Raw genomic sequence first — 21,972 nt, forward strand, 5'->3', positions numbered from 1 at the left:
CGTAAAGTCTTAAACTTTATCCTCATGCATGGCCATTAGAAGCTTCAAAAGACCAAAATGATGGTCTAAAGGTTGCATGGGACTTCCATGGTCATAAAGTTGGCACCTTTATGCCATGAAAACCCCTCAAGACCTTAGATCTGAAGTGTTCTTCACTTGGGACGTCAAAATCCCAAGAAACATATCTTTTGGACAAAAACCAAGCAAAATAACCCTAAAATATGATCTAAACAACTACAAGGCAAGGTTCAAGCTTTATACCAGCAAAATGTCGTGGATGAGGCAAGGATTCTGGATCTACAACTCCTTCTTGTGTCCTCAAGCTTTTCCTTCTTCTAATGGCTTCAAGCACACACGAAAACACTTAAAATAGCTCACAAGCACTCACAATAGCATTAGGGTTTCGAGATCTAGGGTTAGGAAAGTGGAGGCTAGAAATGAGGCCAAGACCTTGGGGTTAAGGTGTTTAAATAGGGTGCAAACTCCAGAAATTAGGGTTTCATATCTGCCAGCCTACTCGTCGAGTTGAGGTCTCCCAACTCGTCGAGTAGGTCTCCTAAAATACGTGGTCTCATTAAATCTCTACTCGACGAGTCTGGGGCTACCAACTCGTCGAGTTGCTCTGTAACTATGAATAAATTATAAGTTTAAATGCATACCAGGAACCATACGTTACAATTCTCCCCAATTGTCTCAGACTTCGTCCTCGAAGTCTTCTGTCTCGAATAATCCTGGATAATGTTCTCTCGTCTCCTCCTCTGGCTCCTATGTCCACTCTAATCCCTTGCGGTGCAGCCACTGCACCTTCACTAACTACACAACCTTGTTCCTCAAGGTTTTCGTCTTCCGATCCAGAATCGTCATTGGCCTCTCAACGTAGTTCAGGCGGTCATCCACCTGAATGTCCTCTAAAGGCACAACTACGGAATCATCCACTAAGCACTTCCGCAACTGTGAGACATGAAAGGTGTTGTGAATTTGACTGAGCTCTGCTGGAAGATCCAAACGATAAGAAACCCGGCCCACCCGAGCCAAAACCCTGAACGAACCGATGTACCGGGGGCCCAGCTTGCGCCGCTTCTTGAACTGGATGACACCTTTCCAAGGTGGCATTTTCAGGAGAACCATGTCCCCTACCTGAAACTCTAGGTCTGATCGAAGTTTGTCGTCGTATCTTTTCTGCCGAATCTGAGCAGTCTGGAGCCTGCTCCGGACCTGCTGGATCATCTCAGTAGTCTAGAGTAGCACCTCGGTACTCCTCATGACTCGCTAACCGATCTCGCCCCAACAAATCGGGGTCCTACACTTCCTCCCGCAGAGCATCCCGAAGGGGTCGATCTATGCTAGCGTGATAACTATTGTTATACGAAAATTTTGCTAACGGAAGATACGTATCCCAACTCCTACCAAAATCCAATACGCATGCGCGTAGCATATCCTCTAGAGTCTGGATCGTCCTCTCACTCTACCCATCCGTCTGAGGGCAAAAGGTTGTACGAGAAGTGAAGACGAGTACCCATCTCGTCATGAAACCACTTCCAAAATCTGGAAGTGAAGCGAACATCTCGGTCTGACACTACCGAAACCAGCACACCATAACGTGCCACTACCTCTCGAACATAGATCTCGGCTAACTTCTCAGCCAATGCACTCTCCTGGATCGGGATGAAATGCGCACTCTTGGTCAACCGATCCACGATGACCCAAATAGAATCCACTCCACGTGCGGTCCTTGGAAGATTTGTGATGAAATCCATAGGGATTTCATCCCATTTCCACACGGGAATCTCCAACGGCCACATCTTTCCGTGAGGTCACTGATGTTCGGCCTTGACCGTCTGGCAAGTCACGCACCGCTCCACAAACCAGGCCACATCCCGCTTCATGCAGGGCCACCAATAATCAGGGCGAAGATCCCGATACATCTTCGTCGCCCCGGGATGGATGTAGAACCTAGACTTGTGGGCCTCCTCCATCAGAACCTGTCGTGCACCTCCCAGATATGGCACCCAGACCCTCTGATGCAAGGTCAATAACCCACGACTATCATAATAAAAGGAAGCCACCTAGCCCACAATGCGCTCACTCTTCTGGTGCTCTTCCTTCATAGCCTCTACATGTTCCTCTCGGATTTTCTCCAGCAATGGGGTAATCACTGTCATCCTTAAGCATATATCCCTAATCGGTGCTGCAGCCGTCTTGCGGCTGAGAGCATCGTCCACCATGTTGGCCTTCCCTGGGTGATAAAGAATCTCACAGTCGTAGTCCTTTACCACGTCCAACCAACGTCGCTGCCTCATGTTCAGATTTGGTTAGTCCATCAAATACCTCAGGCTCTTGTGGTCCGTGTAAATGGTACAACGAACCTCGGAATTTGGTATCCGGCAAACGAAAGTTTCTTTCTTCAGATATACTCCGATTCAAACTATGGAGGTCTTCGACTGGATAGAAAAAGCACATCAGGAGGTTGTCAATTTTTGGGTGGAAGATTGGTTAGCTGGTCATCTAAGAAGCAGAATTACATTGCTCTCTCAATAGCTGAAGCGGAATACATTGTTGTTGCTAGTTGCAATTCACAAGTTCTTTGGATGAAATCTCAGCTTTTGGATTATGGTTATCGATTTCAACAAATTCCAATCTATTGTGATTCTCAAAGTGTCATTGCGATTTCTCACAATCCAATTCAGCACTCTATGACAAAGCACATCGATATTCGGTACCATTTCATTAAAGGTCATGTTTTAAAAGGAAACATCTAACTTAGTTTTGTTCCATATAACGATGAAATTGATGTCTTTACCAAGGCATTAGACGAAACCAAATTTAATGGGTTTCTGAACAAAATGGGTAGCTTTTACTCTCTGATGGAAACATCAGAAAGTGAAATATTTATGACGTCAAAATCTTTTCATCTCGGAATCATTTTCCCTCGGAAAATATACAATCATTTTGCGTGTCTTTTGTCTAACCTCTTCTTCTAGTTTTAAGTTGTACAACTTTCCTCATCTTTTGAAGCTCCTGACCAATATAGTTACATTGGTGTTTTTGTATTGATCTTCCCTCGGAATCTATTTTAAAATGAAGTGTTATGAAGTTCACCTCGGAATTCATATTCGAAATGGTAATGTGTGTTCATCTATTACTCTTGTCCGAGCTCTGATCTTTCATGTCTCTGAATCCCAATCTGTTTAAAATTGTCCTCTAAGATATTCATGCATTTTACCTCTGATATTCAGTCTAAGATTGTGCCATCTTGAACTCTATATCATGTACTAATAATGTGTTCATATCTCTTCAAAGTATCTTATGACATCTCGTCTCGGAATTTCCTTATTCCGAGATCCTCAGTTGTAGAAAGAATTTCCAAGGTTTTCATTAAAGTTTTTTTTTTTTAATTCCGAAACGTTTTTCTCATATAAATTAACGGTAATCTTTCTTTATGATTATCCTTTAATCCTCAATAAACGTGCTTTTGCACACGTCTCAATAAAGTGCATATCAACTCAAACTGAAACGACGGTTTTTCATTTTCACACGTATAACCGTCCCATCTTTCGCACTTGCACTTTATAAGAATACCAATTTTGGCAACACATTAAATGCGACCCATTTTCCTTCGGGTGTCATCATTACCTTTCATCCAACCCGACCTGGAAAATCCAACCTATAAAAGGTTTTCAAATGCCAACTGTTCCCCTTTACGCTTTATTCATCTTCTTCCTGAAATTTCTCTCTACAAACTGTTCTTCGAGCATTCAAACCTTCAACAATCGCATCCCTTCAAAATGTTCCTGAAACCTCAAAACCTGAAACTAAAAAGAAATCGTCAAAGGGTTCTGCATCATCATCATCTACTGAACCGGTCCTAAGATAAACCACCCAACTTTTCTCACTCGATCCCATGGATTACGATGAATCCATTCGAGTGATGATCGAGTTCATCTCCTATTACCCCATTGCTATTCCTCTTACCAAAACTCCAAACCCTCAACTTCCATTACGTATTCTTCACACTGCCTTTGAAACAATCAAGATTGAAGATGGTGTTCTTGAGACCAAAATCACAGGTGACATGCTCGTCCCTATACACAAGCAGACGTTTCTCAAGGCCATTGGTATCCCAGAAAGCCCCAAGGGTTTTCAAGTTTAAGAACCCTCTTCTGAAGAGTTTCAGACCTTTCTGAATGAAATCAGGTATAACGGTTAGTTCAAATCCAAAAAGTTCAAGAAATCAGCGGTTCCTAGACTTTGGACTATGTTGATGCATTTGGTCCTTCGAGGATTATCAGGGAAACATAATGGAACTGACACCATGAGCAAGGAATGGCTATATGTTGTGTATAGCATCTATTCAGGGTGAAGCAACGCTGTTGACTTGGCCGAGGTTCTATGGCAAGACTTTCGGAAGTTTGCCATCAAGAGGAAGCCGAATGAAATATCGAGTCCGAGATTTTGGGCTCTGACCCTCCAACAACTTTATAAGGAAAGAAGAGAAGCCATCCCCATCAACACCGAACCTAAAGAGGTATATATTTATTTCAAGGCCATTAAATCTTATAGGCTTCCGAACCATACTTCTTTCGGACCTATTCTCTTTTGCCACAACACATGTTGGCAACACTTCCATCCGATTCTCTTTTTCTTAAACATAATTTAGAGACCTCGATTGTGTATGACCGAACACAATCTTCCCCGGTCTCGGATGAACAACAACCCTCGGATGTGAACAAACTAGTCTCCACTGGTGGCCAAAAGAAAAAGATGGCAAAACGAAAAACATCACCCACCAAAGCCCCAACCAAAAAGAGAACCAAAGTCAGTGGTTCCTCTCAAAAGGAATCACACATTGACATTCCGTCTGACTCTGGACATCCGATAACCCCACGCATCCAGTCTTCTGGAGTACCCTTCGGAGTTTCAAAACCACTAGCGCATACTTACGGGGAGTCTGCATATAATCCACCCCCATCTTCCCAAAAAGATGGTGCAGGTGTTGAACAAAGTTCCTTGAAGCCCCCTGGAACACACCCACGTGTCTCTTCGAACATCCCTCTTTCTTCTACACACACACAATCTAGGGCCCCTGCCTCGGATTCTAAGCTTCCGGAAGATGGAGTTGTCCCTCCGACTTCCAAAAGCCCCAACTGGTCTGATACCTGGTTCAGGGAAAGGACGACCAGGTACTGATGACGAAAAATGGAATGATTTTGTTGACAGGGCACATACTCGTAATCCAGACCTCAAGTGGAGTACACTCTTATCTCCATGCGTCGAAGGGCCATCCAGAGCAATCTGCCATTCACCACTCCAACATATGAAGAAACATATCAAGAGTTCATTTCTTCCAATCCAGCCCAGACTATAGCTACAGGAGAAGCTCACGATACAAAAATCATATCGAATGATTCTCCTCCGAAGTCTCCACATGCTGAAGCTTTTCAGTCTCCTTTCGATGAAGAACATTCAACAGAATTCATGTTTGATGATGATAGTGCTTCCTTTGGTGCTCTTCCCATCTTTTCAACTTTCAAGTCTTTGTAGAAACCATCTTCTTCCAAGACGGTTTACGACTTCGGCCTTTCTTGATCCTCCTTGGAACAAGAAGAAGACGAAATACAACTTGATACCAAAGTTCAAGACACTCAAGGGAATGAAACTGAAACAAACCCCCTTCAAGACAACAAAACCGAGACAAATCCCTCTCCTTCCAAACCACATGACAACAAAGATGGTGATAACAATGATGATAAATTTGAGAGTTCCACCTCGGACACCGGCTCCTCGGATGAAAACATCTCCGATCTGTTTGCCCTCCTGGAACTTCGAGACAATGTGGCAAGTGTTGTCTCCAAGGTCGATTCTCTTGATAAAATTGTGGCTCAACTCGACTCAAAGCTTGATCAGAAAGTCACCAGCCTTGACTCCAAACTTGATGTTATTTTGAAATCTCTTTCCGAGATCAAAGAAGTTGGTCCCTCAGAAGTCGAAAGAGCAAATCAACTTGATCAGCTCATCTCTCTTAAATTCAAGAACACTTTGGAGGAAGTTGAACAGAAGTATAATGATAGCATTGATCACCACATTTCCACCACCACTACTATACTAAAGATTCACGACGACATGATCAACGCAACCAACGAGTTGATCAAACAAACTCATGTATGTCATGAAAAACAAATCCAACGATTGGATAAGGAGATTAAGAAGAAGGATGAACTCAAATTGATAATGCAGCAGTTCCTAATTAAACTGCTCCGAGCTTGTTGGAATACTGTCGATGTTCCGAACAATAAGTTCGATGAAATGCTCTCTATCTTGGGCTCTCTATTCGATCACCTCAAAGCCTAAGCCCCCACTAATGAAGCATACGATGCTCTCTCTAAACAAATCAACATGAGTTTTCAAAGAGTATTTGAAAGATTAACATAAGTACAAGCAACTACCATACTTGCCTCAGATGTTGGGCCTTCCGACGCAAGAGGGGAAGAAGGACCTGGTCGCAAGGGTCAAACTATTTAATGGAAACTTGCCTCGGAATTCACTCTCCGAGATGAATCCGATGATGAAGATTTGATCCAGGTTGAATCCATGGACCTCCTGCAAAAGATGATGAAGAAGAAGAAGATGACGATCAAACCAAGAATGTTGTTGTAGGACTTCAAGCTCCTAGGGAATATTCAGCAAAGGTTCTTTCGAAAGAAGAAAGAAGGATATGGTTTGTTGTTTCTTGGCCATTATCACTGGGGCATGTGCTCCAAAGAAGCCGTGAAATGGCAAAGATCAAGACAAAGCTTATTGTTGATGCCTTTCGAGCTACACAATCAATGTTGCCTCCAATTCCATCTCCAAGAATTGTTCCGATCGATAAAGGTTCTCTTACTCGAAAACCGGATGATCTCCCAAAAGTGCCACTGATCACTCCTCCTCTAGAATTCATCATTTCATAAATGGTACAACAAGGTATTGATGACTAAAACAAGCCTCCACAAGACAAAGGGAAGAAAATTGCTTTCGAACCCAACAACCCTAAAAAGACTTTCATAAAGTCTGAAGGCTAGTCCCAAGAGCAAATAGATCAAGCACTGGAAGAAAGCATCAGGATTCAAGCCTTAAAAGATGATCTGAATCCGTTGTTGGGCATATCCCCCCTCTTCCGAGAAGGGATCATTCATGATCTCGATATTGTTCCTTTCATGTACTTTGATCTTCCCACTCAATACTCTGATCAAATCGATCTTCCAATCTCTTTGGACGGTAAATACTACATCAAATTCGCTCCTCTTCATCTGAATGATGATCCACTGACTATCATCAGGACTGAGTGAGAGAGATTGAGAACATTCTATTCCGTTAACGCACATCCTAAGAAAGAAGTGTGGTCTCGGAAGCGGATCACAAAGATTGTTGGTTTTGGGAACAAGGTTCAGAGCAAATTTGACCTTAATTGCATGTTCTACAAATACTACATCTCTCGGAACAAGGAAGCTACAATCACAATCATGAATGCCAAATTTCCATCGATCAATCCCAATGACATTCTCACCATTGCGGCTCACCTTCGAGATCGCCAATCTAATCACTCGAGCATCGGAGCATACATTGTTGCCATGAACTTCCTGAAGTACTATGTAGTTGAATTTTGCAAGTCCGGTGTCAAGTTCGCGCACTTGTTCAAAACTGAAAATGTGTTGGCAAAGATAAATTATGAATTTCCTAAATGCTTACCTTTTCATATCTGAAGATGCCAACTGAGTTGACAGATTGCTAAGTTCACTTAGGGGGAGATTGTTAATGCATAAGAAGTGAACCTCTAGCAATCCAAAGCAAATCCAAAGTCAACTCTATTCCGAGATATGAAGTAGATTCGAAGCTCCTTTTGATCCGAGACGAAGAGAGTCTGAAGTTAGAGTCTGTACAAGCATCTAATGCTTTTTGTCTTTTATTGATGTAACAATTTTAGGACTTTTTCAGCAAATCTTTTAAGTGTCAGATTTGTCAAACTTATTGTATTAACTAGTACTTAGATTGTACTTCGGTTTGTACCATGTTCCTCCTTTACTATTTAAGGAGTGAATGTTTCATGAATTAATCACCAAGAATAGAAGAAATCAATATTCTCTTCACATCAATTCAAACTTTCTTGCAAGTCAATTTCTTTCAATTTCACACTTCTTGTTCTAAATTGTCTTTACTTTGATTATACTCAAACTTACTTTATTTTTCTACTTGAGTACTTTGTTGAATATAATCTTCAAGTCTCGACTGGTTTACCAGACTTGACTGTACCAACTAATTAGAAGCAGACATTGATCTTAAAGATAAACTCAAGGTTTGAGTTTTCAAAGCTTGTCCGCGCATTGGTTTTTGTTCTCACAAAAATGTATACTCAAGTTTTTTTTAAAACACATATTAAAAGGGTTAATCTAAGGGCAACTGCTTATATACAGTTAACTTATTATTTAAAACTTATTATCAAAAATTATTTTTATAAGCCAATTCAGATAAAATAAAATTTTCAAAAACTCTTTTTAAATTTATTCATTAAAATTAAAATCAATGGAAGCCACATATGTCAAGATAATCATCTACAACTTAATTATATCGCAAAATTACTACTTATTTCGAAAAAAAATGACTTGATTCTTACACAACAATTTGTATTTTAAAATGTTGTGTTGTACAACTTTATAAATCATAAATTGTTCTATATGGAGAAAAAATGTTGTATGCAGATCACTTCCTTTCGAAAAATAGACACACGATACTTTTTATGACAAAAGTGATTTTTCAAAATCCTTACGAATTTATTAATGTGAAATTAATTTATGTCAAATCTTCAAAACCGCAATCTCTAGGATTTCACAAAGTGCTTGTCAAATTTATTTAATTCACAAAGCTTAGTTAAATATGAGCCCTCAATTTTCTATAACTCATTTCAGAAGTTTTATTCCCGATGTTTCCATTTTAGAAAGAAAAAAAAGAAATCACCATCCAATAGTGTCAACAAAGGTAAAAGAGTTGTAAGCTATTCCAATTTATCACACAATAAATTGCAAGTATGCATACCTACAGTAGCAAGTTTTGAGCTTAGCCAAACCATTTTTCGTTTGGATGGCTGGTTTTAAGTGATGGTTTAAGTCTGGCTTCTATTTAACTGATGTGTTGTCTTGCTCCCTTCAAACCACGTGTCTAGAAACACACTGATTTCCTTTTCCAAGACAGTGTCCTCCACCGTTTCGATTCCCCAATAGCATTATTCCATCACACCACTGACTTACAGACCTGATGAAGTGAACAACATACCTCAGTCACATCTCTTTTCCACCGCATTATCAAACCGTCTAGGTATACTCAACAAAGGAATTACACACATGAAATCGATTGTATGTATGTTTTGAGGCACTGGTGAAGAACGACCTACAAAGCCGATTTTGACAGGGAAGCAACAACAACCAACAACGCATACATGCATTGATGTTGGTGGTCATATTTCAGATTTCACACCTTTTTTACCAAATATTATTTTCACGACGACTCAATTTGCGTCTTTTGGTTTGATTTCATGCCCTAATCGTCACTCTATATCTCGATTTGGCATTGCGACTACTTGAATTTGTGTCTTTCGGTTTGAATTCATGCCCTAATTCTCACTATATATCTCGATTTTAATTTGCTTTGTGGCCAGTTGATATGTATATAAGATACGGTTCTTAATCAAAAAAATTGGATAATGATTTCGGTTATTGAATAATCTCTTCTCTATGGTGATTGATTTCTTTGTTATAACAATTCTATGTGTCGATTGCAGGTCTATTGTCAGGAGGACGAGATGGGGAAGCACCAATCACATCAGCTTCGTCTCTGAACCCTAAATTCCAGGTTTTTTGATTCAATTGCCTTCCAGGTTTGTTGATTCAATAATATTCGATGACACCTTCACTTTTCTTTGATTTATTTCAGATCATCGTCAACATTCCATCAACATATTTAATAAGACTTTTGATTTTAATTGTCGGTTCCACTTATAAGAAATCAAAGAATTCGTGATCCTACTCTTCTTTATCTGTCGCCTTCCTCATCGTCGTCAGGTTAAAATCATCCACAAAATTATCAAAAAAAAAGTTGTGTCCATCAAGTTTATGGAATACTGATATGTGGATTTTTTTTACATTCGAAAATTTATGATTGACTGATTGCATATATCATCCTTATGGATGTTATTCATTATAATAAACTCCACATAAGAATGATAATCTACTTCCTAAATTTGATTCTGTCAGGAAATTATGCAGTGTTGTTATCTTATGTATCTTTTCTTCTTTATGTTTCTTATGAAAATGAGCTTTGCTATGTTCCCTTCCCTATTTTTTTATTGTTTACCATCAGTGATCTGAATGTTTTAAAGTTTATCAAAAGTTGCTAAAAGGTTGTCTTTTGATATTTTTATGCGGTTAGCGTGTCTTCATTTAATGTGAAACAGTTTTATAGGGATGATGACTTTTTTTATTAAATTCGGAAATTTGATGAGTATGTAAAGAGGGTGTATTTCTAATTGTTATTATTAGTGGAATTACACCAAGATATTGTTTGGTAATTGATTTTTTTTATGCGGTTAGTGTGTCTTCATTTAATGTGAAACAAATTTATAGGGCTGATTACTCTTTTATTAAGTTGGAAATTTGATGAGTATGTAAGGAGGGTGTATTTCTAATTTTTATTATTAGTGGAAATTGTAGCAACATATTGTTTGGTAATTAAAGGGTGTATTTCTAATGGTTATACTTAAAAATTATTTATTTTGGCCTGTAGTCATTACTTATGTGTTTTAGACAGAGATCATACGTCAAAATGATATTATATGCTAGTGAATTTTACAATGAGACTAATGTGTGTATAACAGTTATCGTATTATGTCTTATATTTAAACTTATGTTGTTTTCATATTGTGGTAATGGCATAGTGTGCTTATTGTAGGTTGTTGTATTCCTATGGTTGCAGAATTTCCATCATAAAAGAAGGTCACATGCAGACCATGTGATTCATGGAACAAGAAAAGGGAAAGTAAACTTGTATTTAAACAAAACTTCACATTTTCACTTTCGACGTAAATATTTTCATGTCCAATTAGGTTTATAATCATATTATATGTAGATAACAAAATTATGTTGCTATATTTTGCAATTGTTGATGAAACTTAAACTATAGGCAAGTCTATTGGTCACCGGTGTCGGACTGGTAGTTCAACGACGAATTTGGATATCCTTAGGGTGCAAGTTTGAGAACTTACGGGGTCCTGCTATTATCAAATCAACTAATTCAGTTTTGAGGATAATTTCTGCCTTTATAAACCGTTTGTTGCAGGTAAATTCCAAAATTTACACCTGACCCTTTTGATTCCTATGGTTTTTCACGTGCATATAATTCGAATCTACAATGACAGGTTTCTTTACAACATCCACCTCAATATGCTTGTGCATGCATCTTTCTTCTTTACGAAATCCTTAAATCAAAGCCACCTTTTATGGTGAGGCTACTTTTTTTTATCACATCATGGTCTTTAGATAAACAAACATGAAAGTTTCTCATTTAATTGTATTTGTGCAGGAACATAGTACTTCAGAATGAGTTGGCTGATGAACAGCTTGAACATTTTCAAGACAAAGATGAAGATCAAGATAAACCAGGTGGTTATGGTGAAGCCGTTCTTAGCAATAATGGTGTTCATGATGATGATAATGACTTGCCATAGAATGAAGGTGGGTCTCATGTACCCATTTCTGATGATGATCTGGATAAAGGTAATGACTTGCAAGCAGGTGCTTTTTTGTGGAGTCGGCAGATGAATTAAGGCTACTGTCTAAAAAGCACAGGGCAAAGGAAAGAAAAAAAAATTACAGAATGTTTAACGGGCAACAACACCAATTAGCCCAATTACAATTTCCAAATTTACCCTTAACATTCACCCAACTAAACATCAAAGTAACCACATTATCAACCAAATTAGCGGGGGAGATGTGGATCCTGTTAAACACCATGTCATTTCTCGCCTTCCAACAACACTAAAGGAATCTGTACCAGATAGCAAGAATGAGCTTTCTCTTTTTGCGGCAGTAACCCCATGTGTAACGTCCCATTTCATAAGAAATTTGTATTTTTAAATAAGGTAAAATCATTATTTACAAAAAAATCCAAGTTATCATGACGTGTGAGATTCGTAAACATCGTAATGAGACTAATATAGTAGCAAATTTCTTGAGCTGAAAAGAACGTACCAAACCACGTTAAGTATGAGTATTAACTATGAATATCCATCAGTAACCTACAACTCAAATTTGATAAGTTTTACTTGAGAATCTGAGAGAGGAAAGCTTCACAAGTGAATCCCTGTGAAGAATGGATAAACAGGTCAAGCTCAAGGATGACAAGAAGTGATACTTTAGGAGCAAATTCTGTACACCTAAGTATAAAGAACACAAGAGCATAGTCATGGACAAAGCTCACTGATTAAAGTGTCCCATCCATCCAGGATCTGACCATATGTACTTAGATTCGAAGAAAACGGAAATGGTAAACATGCATGAAAGTAGAGATTACCATTTAAGTGAACAGATAAGAAACTTGTACCAAAGGTGGAACATCAGAAAACACTCGGGATTAGGGTAATGATAAGGAATAACCGAATAAAAGTGGGATGTAACACCTGGTTTGAATTGGAAAGGATTTAAGCATGGACTCGGCGAGTTGGGAGGTCAACTCGTCGAGTAGGGTCGTGAGATCATGAAACGCGGAACGGGACCGACTCGGCGAGTCGAAGGTCGACTCGGCGAGTCCGAGCTGTTTAAAGAAAACCCTAAATTTTAGGTTTGCCCCCTATATAAACGTCATTATCCGCCCCAGTAGCCTCCCTTAGCACCATAGAAGAAAGTTTACGGTCGCACACCCTCTTGTGTGTGAAGTAAGATCAATTGGGAGCTTATCCTTGAGATATTGGGGAGGATTCCAAGTTTGAAGAGGAAGTATCAAGGGAGAAGTGTTAGATCAAGCATCTATTTCTTCTTAGGCATTGAATTGAGGTATGAATCTATTACCTTGAGCCTAGATTCTATTTGAGAATTGTGACAAACTTTGAGGAAATAGAAGCAACCTTGGATCTGGACCTATCACAAGGATATGGTTCCAGATCTGGACCTTCTTAGGTCCCAAACATCATAAAGTTGCACCTTTTATTAAGCCCATTTCCTCTCCATGCATGAAAACCTTGTTTGAAGGTTAGTTTTGGTGATTATGGCCATGTGAGGCTTTGCATGCACGTAAAGTTTGCAACTTTACGTGTTATCCACATTAGTAGAGTATAGATCTGAAGTTTGGGGCCTTGAGTCCCACTGGAAGAGGCCGTAAACATAATGGACTAATAGGGACTCGGCGAGTCGTGCAAGAGACTCGGCGAGTCGAGAGGGTTTCCTCGTTCACGGCCAAGGGTTTACGGCAAAGGGTTTACGGCTAAGGGTTTACGGCCAAGGGTGTACGGTTGGTGGTTTACGGCCGTAAACATCAAGGAACTCGACGAGTCCCTCGGGTGACTCGGCGAGTCGATGAGTTAAGCAGGGAACCCGACGAGTGAATGATTGTACTCGACGAGTCAAGGTCAATATGGACTGTTGACCTTGACTATAGACTTTGACTTTGACTAGGGTTGACCCTGGGGGTATTTATGGGATTATGCTGAGTTATTTACTCATTTGTTATAGGCAGTTGGGGAGAGCAGCATAGGGCATACCTGAATTCAGTTGCCGATTCAGCTTTGTGAGGTGAGTTTTCTCACCATACCAATGGGTCTAAGGCACCAAGGCCGACCCATTTTGTGATAGTTGGTTTACTTGTTATGTAGAGGTGTGATATGTATGTGTGCATGATATGTGGTAGAGATAGCCTTCGTGGCTAACGGTAGAGATAACTTTATGGCTAATGGTAGAGATGGCCTTATGGCTAATGGTAGAGACAACCTTTATGGCTGATGGTAGAGATAGCATTTGTGGCTAACGGTAGAGATAGCTTCATGGCTAACTGACATGTGATATGTGGTAGAGGTAGCTTTATAGCTAATGTGATATGTGGTTTGTGTGAGGTATGCTCTGGGGGGACTCACAAAGCTTTCAGCTTACCGTTTGTGGATTTGTTTCAGGTACATCGGAACCCAAGGGTAAAGGCAAGGCGTGATGATGCGGCGTGCACTCTATCTCTCTTTTCCGATCTGGTTTGGGGGACACTCTGATGTTTTGAAAATAATAATGCTGTAATGATGGTGGTTTTGAAAACAGTTATTGGAATCTTTATGTTTTATGAAAAATGGTTGACTAATTAAAAATGAAAATTTTCTTTGTAAAATTTGGGTCGTTACATGGGAACCAACGTCAATGGACTTCATACCAAAGCAACTCAAGAAACCTAGTGGTTTTGATTTTATTCAGGTAATGGTCCGCATATTGACTAAATCTGCCACTTCCCGTTAATCAAAGAAACGGACGAAATAGAGAAGTTGATAAGGACGTATGTCGAGGAATTAGTCAGAATGCACGGGGTGCCGATTTCTATCATCTTCCACTAAGATAGTATATTAACCTTGCAATTTTGACAATCATCATAATCCTTGATTATATGCCTGAGAATAAGCACAACTTACCACTCTCAATGTTTAGGGTTGTCCAAAACCCTGGGAGGAATGCTTCGAGTCTACGTAATAGACTTTGGATATTACAAGGAATACTTATTACCATTGATAGAGTTTTTCCTGCAACGATAGTTATCACACCAGCATCAAGGCCACACTGTTTTAGGCTTTATACGGATGCAAGCGTCAATACTCGATATGCTGAACAATGATTGGAAATGCGAAATTTAACAAAGAACATGTAGGTGATACGCTACATTTTGATCCGATAATCACTCATGAGATCATAGAAATGATCGTGTGAACCTGAGAACGATTACAAACTCAAACCCTAAACTGTTTAGGGTTCTTCCGAAGGGGCACGTCGTGTCAATGAAGCTGACGCACCGTGTCTTCGAAGAAATCTGGGAGAAGAGAGACTAAGAGCGGTGACGAATTTTTGGTTGCTTCTAGCAACCGCAAAAGCCAACTATATACCCCTATATATAGGGATGAGATTAAGATTTCCTTAAAACAGTTGCTTGGTCACTAAACAACTATCTTTCACTTTAAACCCTTAAGGATTTACAAGTTTTTATTAATTTAATAATGACTAATAAGTTAACAAATTAAATCCTCATTAGTTCTCTATAGTTAAACATTGCTTAAATCTTTTTTACGCGTAACCCAAAAGGACCTTACCATAAATAGTAATATTACTAACTTGTTGTGACTGTGGACACTATTTCCAACAGTGGGCATGGTATTATAGTTTTTTTTTTCTATTGTTTTTAAGATTACCATTTACTAGAGTAGGAGATGAATTGTTCAAAGGATATTTTGAGTGGAACACTTCAAGCAAACAACTAAGTCAAGAATTTGGTTAATTACAAGGGCTGAAACGATGCTTATTTACAAGAAGACAATCCTTCTATTAACTTCGACTCTATTTGTGTTTCTTCATTAATGATTATGATTAAATTCACCAAAAAGTAATTGGTTTAATAAGAAAATATTTTGTTTACTAAAAACCAATACAAACCTTTGGTTTGGTAGTATTTAATGTGTTTTTAAGGTGTTTTTCTTAAGGCTGTGGGGTGTGGTAGTGTTTTCACCGCCGACAATTCTATGTGGCAACCATTACCGGCAGTGAACACTGCCCCTCACCCTTTCTTTTACCGGTGGTGAAAACTCACCGATGGCAAAAGTTAAATTTCTGTGTGTTTTGTCGACGGTAAACAAAAACCCCATACCCTAACCATTTTTAAAAGTTGCAAAATTTGCAAAATATGTACGTACCATCGGTGAAAACGATATGATACCGTTTAGCCTAAGTGGTAACGATTTAAATCCCATTATGGACAAAAACATAATTAGTCGTAAAAAAATCAAACTTACACATGTCAACTCCAATTTATTTTTTTAAATAATTTTTTGGTTGTTATATATAAAGGACAAAAGTTAACCTAAATTAGGTTTTTCTAAATCCTTATTTCATGTTTTTTTTGTTTTCTTTAACCCTCCAAACTAGCACACTATCATTAGTGGAATGTTTGGGATGGCTTTTTAAATAAAAATGTTTATTAATTTGTTATTAATTTATGATGATGATAAAAAGAGTTTTTCAAAAAAATATTTGAGTTGACTTTTTATAGTTATAAAAACCAATAAGTCATTAAATTAAAAATTATATGGTTTAAAATATCATTTTTTATACTATCGTGGTTAAAAAACTATAACGAGTTTCAAAAAGTTAGATTTTATGTTTTTTATTTTTTTAAAAAACTATTAAAAAAAACTATTTTAAAAACTATTCTAAATTTATTAATTTTTTGAACTTATTAAATTTTCAAAAACCTAATAAATCAATAAATTAAAAAACAATTCCAATTACCCCTCATATTTCATACTCGTAGTAAAAACCTTTTCTGAAACCCTGATTCACGCTAAAACCCAAATCGCAGGCTATTACCTTTGCCTGCAATAATCCCCATCGACAATGGAGATCGACGACAAGGAAAACCCTAACCCTAATGCCACCAATTCACCTACGCAAACAGCTGTTCAAATCGCACCAGTTGAATCTCCGATTCCATTAATCCCACCCGCAATCACACCTCCAATTGCTCCAATCCCTGTACTCCCTCCTCCGCCTCCCTCAATCCCACGTCCACTTGCCCCTCTTCCCTCTATTCGTCCACCAAATGGCGACGCTGCAAATACTACAAACGAAAACGCCGATTCCGACGAAGAGGGTGACGAGTCAGGTCCCGAATACGAAATCTCCGAAGAGAGCAGGTTGTTTAGAGAGAAACAGGAGAAAGCAAAACAAGATTTCTTAATGAAGCAACGTGCTGCAGCACTAGCAGTGCCCACCAACGATAAAGCAGTAAGGTCTAGACTAAGGCGGTTAGGTGAACCAGTGACACTGTTCGGTGAAAGAGAGATGGAGAGGAGAGATAGGTTGAGGATGCTTATGGCGAAGTTAGATTCAGAAGGGCAATTGGAAAGACTGATGAAGATTTTGGAGGAAGAAGAAGCAGCTGTGAATGCAGCAGGAATGGATGATGGAGGGTATGAGGTTGAAGGAGAGGCTGTTCAGTATCCGTTTTATACAGAGGGGTCTACGGCTTTGTTGAAGGCACGATATGAAATTGCAAAAGATTCAGTGGTGAAAGCTGCAATGAGGTTGAAGAGAGCTAGAAGGAAGAGGAATGATCCAGATGAAGATGAAGATGCAGAGATAAATTGGGCTTTGGAGAATGCCAAGACTTTTTCTTTGGATTGTAGTGAGATTGGAGATGACAGGCCTCTTTCAGGGTGTTCCTTTTCTTCTGATGGGAAGTTTCTTGCCACCTGGTATGTCTCTTTTTTTATCTAGTGTTTATGTTCTTTATTGTGATTAAAGTTAGGATTGATACTTGATTGAATTGATCTTTAGGTTTTACGAGTAAGTTTCCTATAATGAGAGCTAAGTTTGTTACTAAAACGTTATTGGAGTTTATGCTGTTAATGTGATATGATTGTTATATTGATTAATGTGACTTTATAATTTTTTTGTTAGTTCTATAACTGGAGTTGCTAAAATATGGAGCATGCCCGAGATAAAGCTGATGTCATCATTAAAGGGACATACAGAACGAGCAACTGATGTTACATTTTCTCCAACAAACAACCACATAGCAACTGCATCTGCTGATCGCACTGCAAAATTATGGAACACCAAAGGAACTCTTCTTCACACGTTCAAGGGTCATCTGGATCGTTTAGCTCGTGTTGCTTTCCATCCATTAGGAAAGTATTTAGGAACAACTAGTTTTGATAAAACATGGAGATTATGGGACACGGAAACCGGTGAAGAGTTGTTACTCCAAGAAGGTCATAGTAGAAGTGTGTATGGAATAGCTTTTCACCCTGATGGCTCTTTAGCAGCATCTTGTGGGCTCGATGCACTTACACGTGTGTGGGACCTACGAACAGGGAGAAGCATTCTTGCATTAGAAGGTCATGTCAAACCGGTAAGACTTTGTATTGTTTTTACCTTTTTGTTATTTTGGAAAATTGTTAAACAATAATTTTATTTGTGATTTTTATTTGTAGGTATTGGGTGTCAGTTTTTCGCCAAATGGGTATCATTTGGCGACGGGAGGTGAGGATAATACTTGTAGGATTTGGGATTTGAGGAAGAAAAGATCGTTGTACACGATTCCTGCTCATTCAAATCTTATTTCTCAAATTAAATTTGACCCTCAAGAAGGATATTTCTTGGTGACCTCTTCTTATGATATGACTGCTAAGGTAATTAATTCACAATCAATCCATCACTATTAATTTATGCTGAAATGTTTATTTTGTATTGATTATTGGATTTGTGTCTCAGGTGTGGTCAGCTAGAGACTTTAAGCCCGTGAAGGTTCTTTCAGGCCATGAAGCTAAAGTTACATCTGTTGATGTAGTTGGAGGTAAACTCCGTTTTCTTAATTAATATCTTTATTTTGACACGTGTTTTTTTATCTAACATTTACTGGTTTTTTAATGATTCCGTTATTGGTATGATTTTTGAAGTCTGATTTTGTGGTGCCATTGTTGGTTTTGCAGATGGACAAAGTATAGCAACTGTTTCACATGACAGGACAATAAAGCTATGGTCGAGCAAAAATGCTGAAAAAGAGAAGGCAATGGATCTTGATTAAATATTGAAAGGTGGGGAGAAAAAGTTCTGTAGTTCATTCGTATTTTTTTGACAAGAAATTTTGTAGATCAGTGTTAATGGGATTTGATTTATTAGTGATATCAAAAGATATATTGTTTGGTGTAAATTTAGTTATATTTAAAAGGCTGAGGTGTTGTTTGTTCTTCTCAAAAAGCTCTTTTTGGGCTCTTTTGTTTGTGTGCGGGCGGGTGGGCAGCCATATAATTTGCTGACTGTTTTTTGGAAGACTTGAAAAGGTCCGTGTGTCCTCATTTGCTGTGTTGTCAATTTCCACAATTGTCTCTTTTGTTGTCGTAATCTGGTTGAATTAGCACTGATATGCAATGAAGGTCATATTATCATTAGGGTTTAAGAAAGGAAAATCAAAGCATATCAAAGCATCAACGGTATGGTACGTATTTTGTTTCTTTCAACGTTGTCTGTCATTAGATTTTCAACTATCAGTTTCAGTTTCAGTTGGTTGTTTTGAACAAATATGTGCATACCAAATGTTCAATAAATTGTTAAATGAAATATCTTCAAGGTAGCAAGTCCAAGTGGAAGTGCAGTGATGTACGCAATTGAGACATCATAGATTTGAACCGAATGAAATCCAGTGTGTATTTGAAGTAATAGGTTTAAACCCATCGAAATGACGGTTAATATATATATATATATATATATATATATATATATATATATATATATATATATATAGTAGTCATTTACCCGCGCCAAGCGACGGGTACGAATTATTCTTTCAGAAATTGGTTTTTAGAGGCAATTAGTTTTTTTGCGCAAAGCGACGGGCCGTAGATAATTACAAAGAATGGATAAGAAAATCAGCTTTTACAATATACACAAAAAATCTCAAATATGCAATCTACCAACCAAAGGACTTTTAGCCCAGCGGTATCAAGTATTGTCTTTTTCCTTGAGATTGAGGGTTTATGTCCCATTGTGAACATAAGTGGAATCAAGTAGGAGCATATGTAGCATAGAATACCAAATAAAATACTTAAATTAATCTTTTGCTAAATTACACAACACAAGCAATCAAGTAGAAGCATATGTAGCATACAATTCTGAAAAGAAAAAATAGCATAATTCTTCTCTCCTTGTTTTAAGAACCTTCGTCTTCTGATTCATGCTCCATACTCCATGACTATGTTTCTACAAAGATATGTTGGAAAAAGAAAGTACGAATTTTATAACACTTAATAGATGAACTAATCAGCTTGACATTTGGCATAAGGATTTTATCATCAAAACATAAAAATATCGGAATTATAATAAAAATCATTGAATTGATTCAAGTGCCTTTAAGCCTTATCAAGAAGAAGATATGACATACATGCGTGGCTACATGCATATATATATGATATAGCAATCAGGAAAATCTAATAGCAATACAGATGCCAAAAACAAAAAATTTAAGTTAATAAAAAACAAAGAAACTTATAGTAATTAATACACAAGAGCTATATAAAAAAATTGAAGTTATGAACACATTGATAGAAAGTAACCTAGCATTGAAAATTAACTTCTAAATTTGATTAAACTTGAGTAGGTTGTGATTTAACTCTAATTTGTATCACTTATAGCTCGATAAACAATAATTTTGAAGCATGCAACATACTTGATGAAACTGACCTAGCAATAGCACAACATGGATCGACTTTATACAAAAGAAAGTGTGTTTCAATTTATATACTACATTATTATTCGTTTTTAATGGTCTGCAACCATATAAGATGATCATAAATTAAAAATTACCAACATAAATCCACAATTTTGGAGCATATACATACATAGACATAAACAAAATAAAAATAATATGAAGACTTACTAATTGGGAACATCGGTTATTTTTTGTTTCCGAGTTAGCACTTGGAAAGATGGAATTGCATGAATCATCAAATCATGACCTGTATACGAATAGTTAAAAAACATCAAAAGTCAACATGATTATTAGAAAGTCAAAATATTTCTAAAAAAAAAAAGAAACTTACACTCTGTTTTTTTGGCTTCGAGGGTGGATAGTGAAAGGTAAGAAGACCAACTTCGTCATGTGTAGTGCCATTGAACCAATAATTTTCCTTTCCCATGCTATAGATATTAGATATTAAGGGATAGAGGACCTTTCCTTTTTTTCACTAGTGTTTGACAACAAAAAAATTACATATTGCAAAACCAAGAAAATAAATAAAAAATCATTTCTAATAAATGAAGGTTTTTTTACCATTTGTCAATCTCTCATGAGTTTTAACATTTGTCATTTTCTGGTATTTTTTAAATAAATATTATCTACTTGTCAAATTTTGGTTTGTTTCAATTTTTAAAATTAAAATCATATATTTATATATGTAAAGTATTAAATATAATATATATTAAATTGCAATGAATATGTTTCTTCCTTTCTTATTTTAAAGTTTTACATTAAAAAATATTTACTGCTTACATTTTAATATATATATTTTTTAAATTAACTCGTATAATATACGGATCTCACACCTAATAAAATAATGTAAAAGAAGATTTGGTCATGAGATATGAAGTGATATGTTTTTGAGTTTAAAAATTAAAGAATCTCCATTGAATTAAAATCAGTTAAAGAGCATCTCCATATACACACAGTCACAAACAATTAATTTTTTTTAAGATTATCTAATTTTCTAAGACTATTTGTGTATGTAAAACGTAAACATATTAAAGCAAAAAACATATGATTCATACCTTCCTGTAACTACTGCTTCGTTTTTCTGCTATCAGTTCCTTCTGTTATTACACCATCATTCAAATTGAACAATAAGAATGGAACGGAAGGTAAATCCTCACCATCTGAAATCAAAGGCTCAAAGCAGAACAGATTCGCTGGTACGTGAATCAAGATGAAAAGCTGCTGCAATTGGTGAAGGAATTAGATGATTGAAGGTGTTTTAGGATTATGGAAAAGGAGAGAGCGAAGAACACAAACCTGACTGAGGAAACGATGGTCCTTTTTTCATTGATTGTTCTACTTTCTTGATCTTGTTAATAGAAATAAAAAAAACTAATATGTTATCTTCAATATTTGTGTAATCGTTAGAGGTCTATGACATATGAAATATTAAAGCTTTAAATGTAATGTGCA

General features: G+C 37.4%; 1 protein-coding gene and 2 long non-coding RNA genes across 10 annotated transcripts; 2 read left to right on the forward strand and 1 right to left on the reverse strand.

The window, feature by feature from the left end:
• The first annotated feature begins 9,056 nt into the window (after positions 1-9,056).
• LOC145109840 (uncharacterized) lies at positions 9,057-14,300 on the forward strand. Of its 8 annotated transcripts, none has more exons than XR_013709249.1 (7): positions 9,057-9,625; positions 9,809-9,879; positions 9,961-10,088; positions 10,975-11,361; positions 11,441-11,524; positions 11,605-11,756; positions 14,183-14,300. It is a non-coding gene; the product is annotated as an uncharacterized LOC145109840 (long non-coding RNA). The 8 variants fall into 8 exon arrangements; XR_013709256.1 differs by lacking the exon at positions 14,183-14,300 and having other exon boundaries at positions 10,975-11,104; positions 11,206-11,361; positions 11,605-12,114; XR_013709251.1 differs by lacking the exon at positions 14,183-14,300 and having other exon boundaries at positions 10,975-11,069; positions 11,206-11,361; positions 11,605-12,114.
• A 2,254-nt stretch (positions 14,301-16,554) lies between these two features.
• Positions 16,555-18,966, forward strand: LIS (WD-40 repeat family protein / small nuclear ribonucleoprotein Prp4p-like protein). Its single transcript, XM_079042830.1, has 5 exons — positions 16,555-17,506; positions 17,712-18,165; positions 18,248-18,445; positions 18,528-18,609; positions 18,746-18,966. The coding sequence occupies exons 1-5, from the start codon at positions 16,647-16,649 to the stop codon at positions 18,838-18,840; spliced, it is 1,689 nt and encodes a 562-aa protein (XP_078898956.1). The 5' UTR covers positions 16,555-16,646; the 3' UTR covers positions 18,841-18,966.
• Positions 18,967-19,911: 945 nt separating this feature from the next.
• Positions 19,912-20,931, reverse strand: LOC145109600 (uncharacterized). The gene is made up of 3 exons (XR_013709094.1): positions 20,852-20,931; positions 20,689-20,767; positions 19,912-20,012 (listed from the first exon to the last, which is right to left on the reverse strand). It is a non-coding gene; the product is annotated as an uncharacterized LOC145109600 (long non-coding RNA).
• Between the last annotated feature and the right edge of the window lie 1,041 nt (positions 20,932-21,972).

Source organism: Lactuca virosa, chromosome 4, assembly GCF_052849685.1.
Source record: "Lactuca virosa cultivar CGN04683 chromosome 4, Lactuca_virosa_CGN04683_v6, whole genome shotgun sequence".
In the NCBI taxonomy this organism is placed as follows: domain Eukaryota; kingdom Viridiplantae; phylum Streptophyta; class Magnoliopsida; order Asterales; family Asteraceae; genus Lactuca; species Lactuca virosa.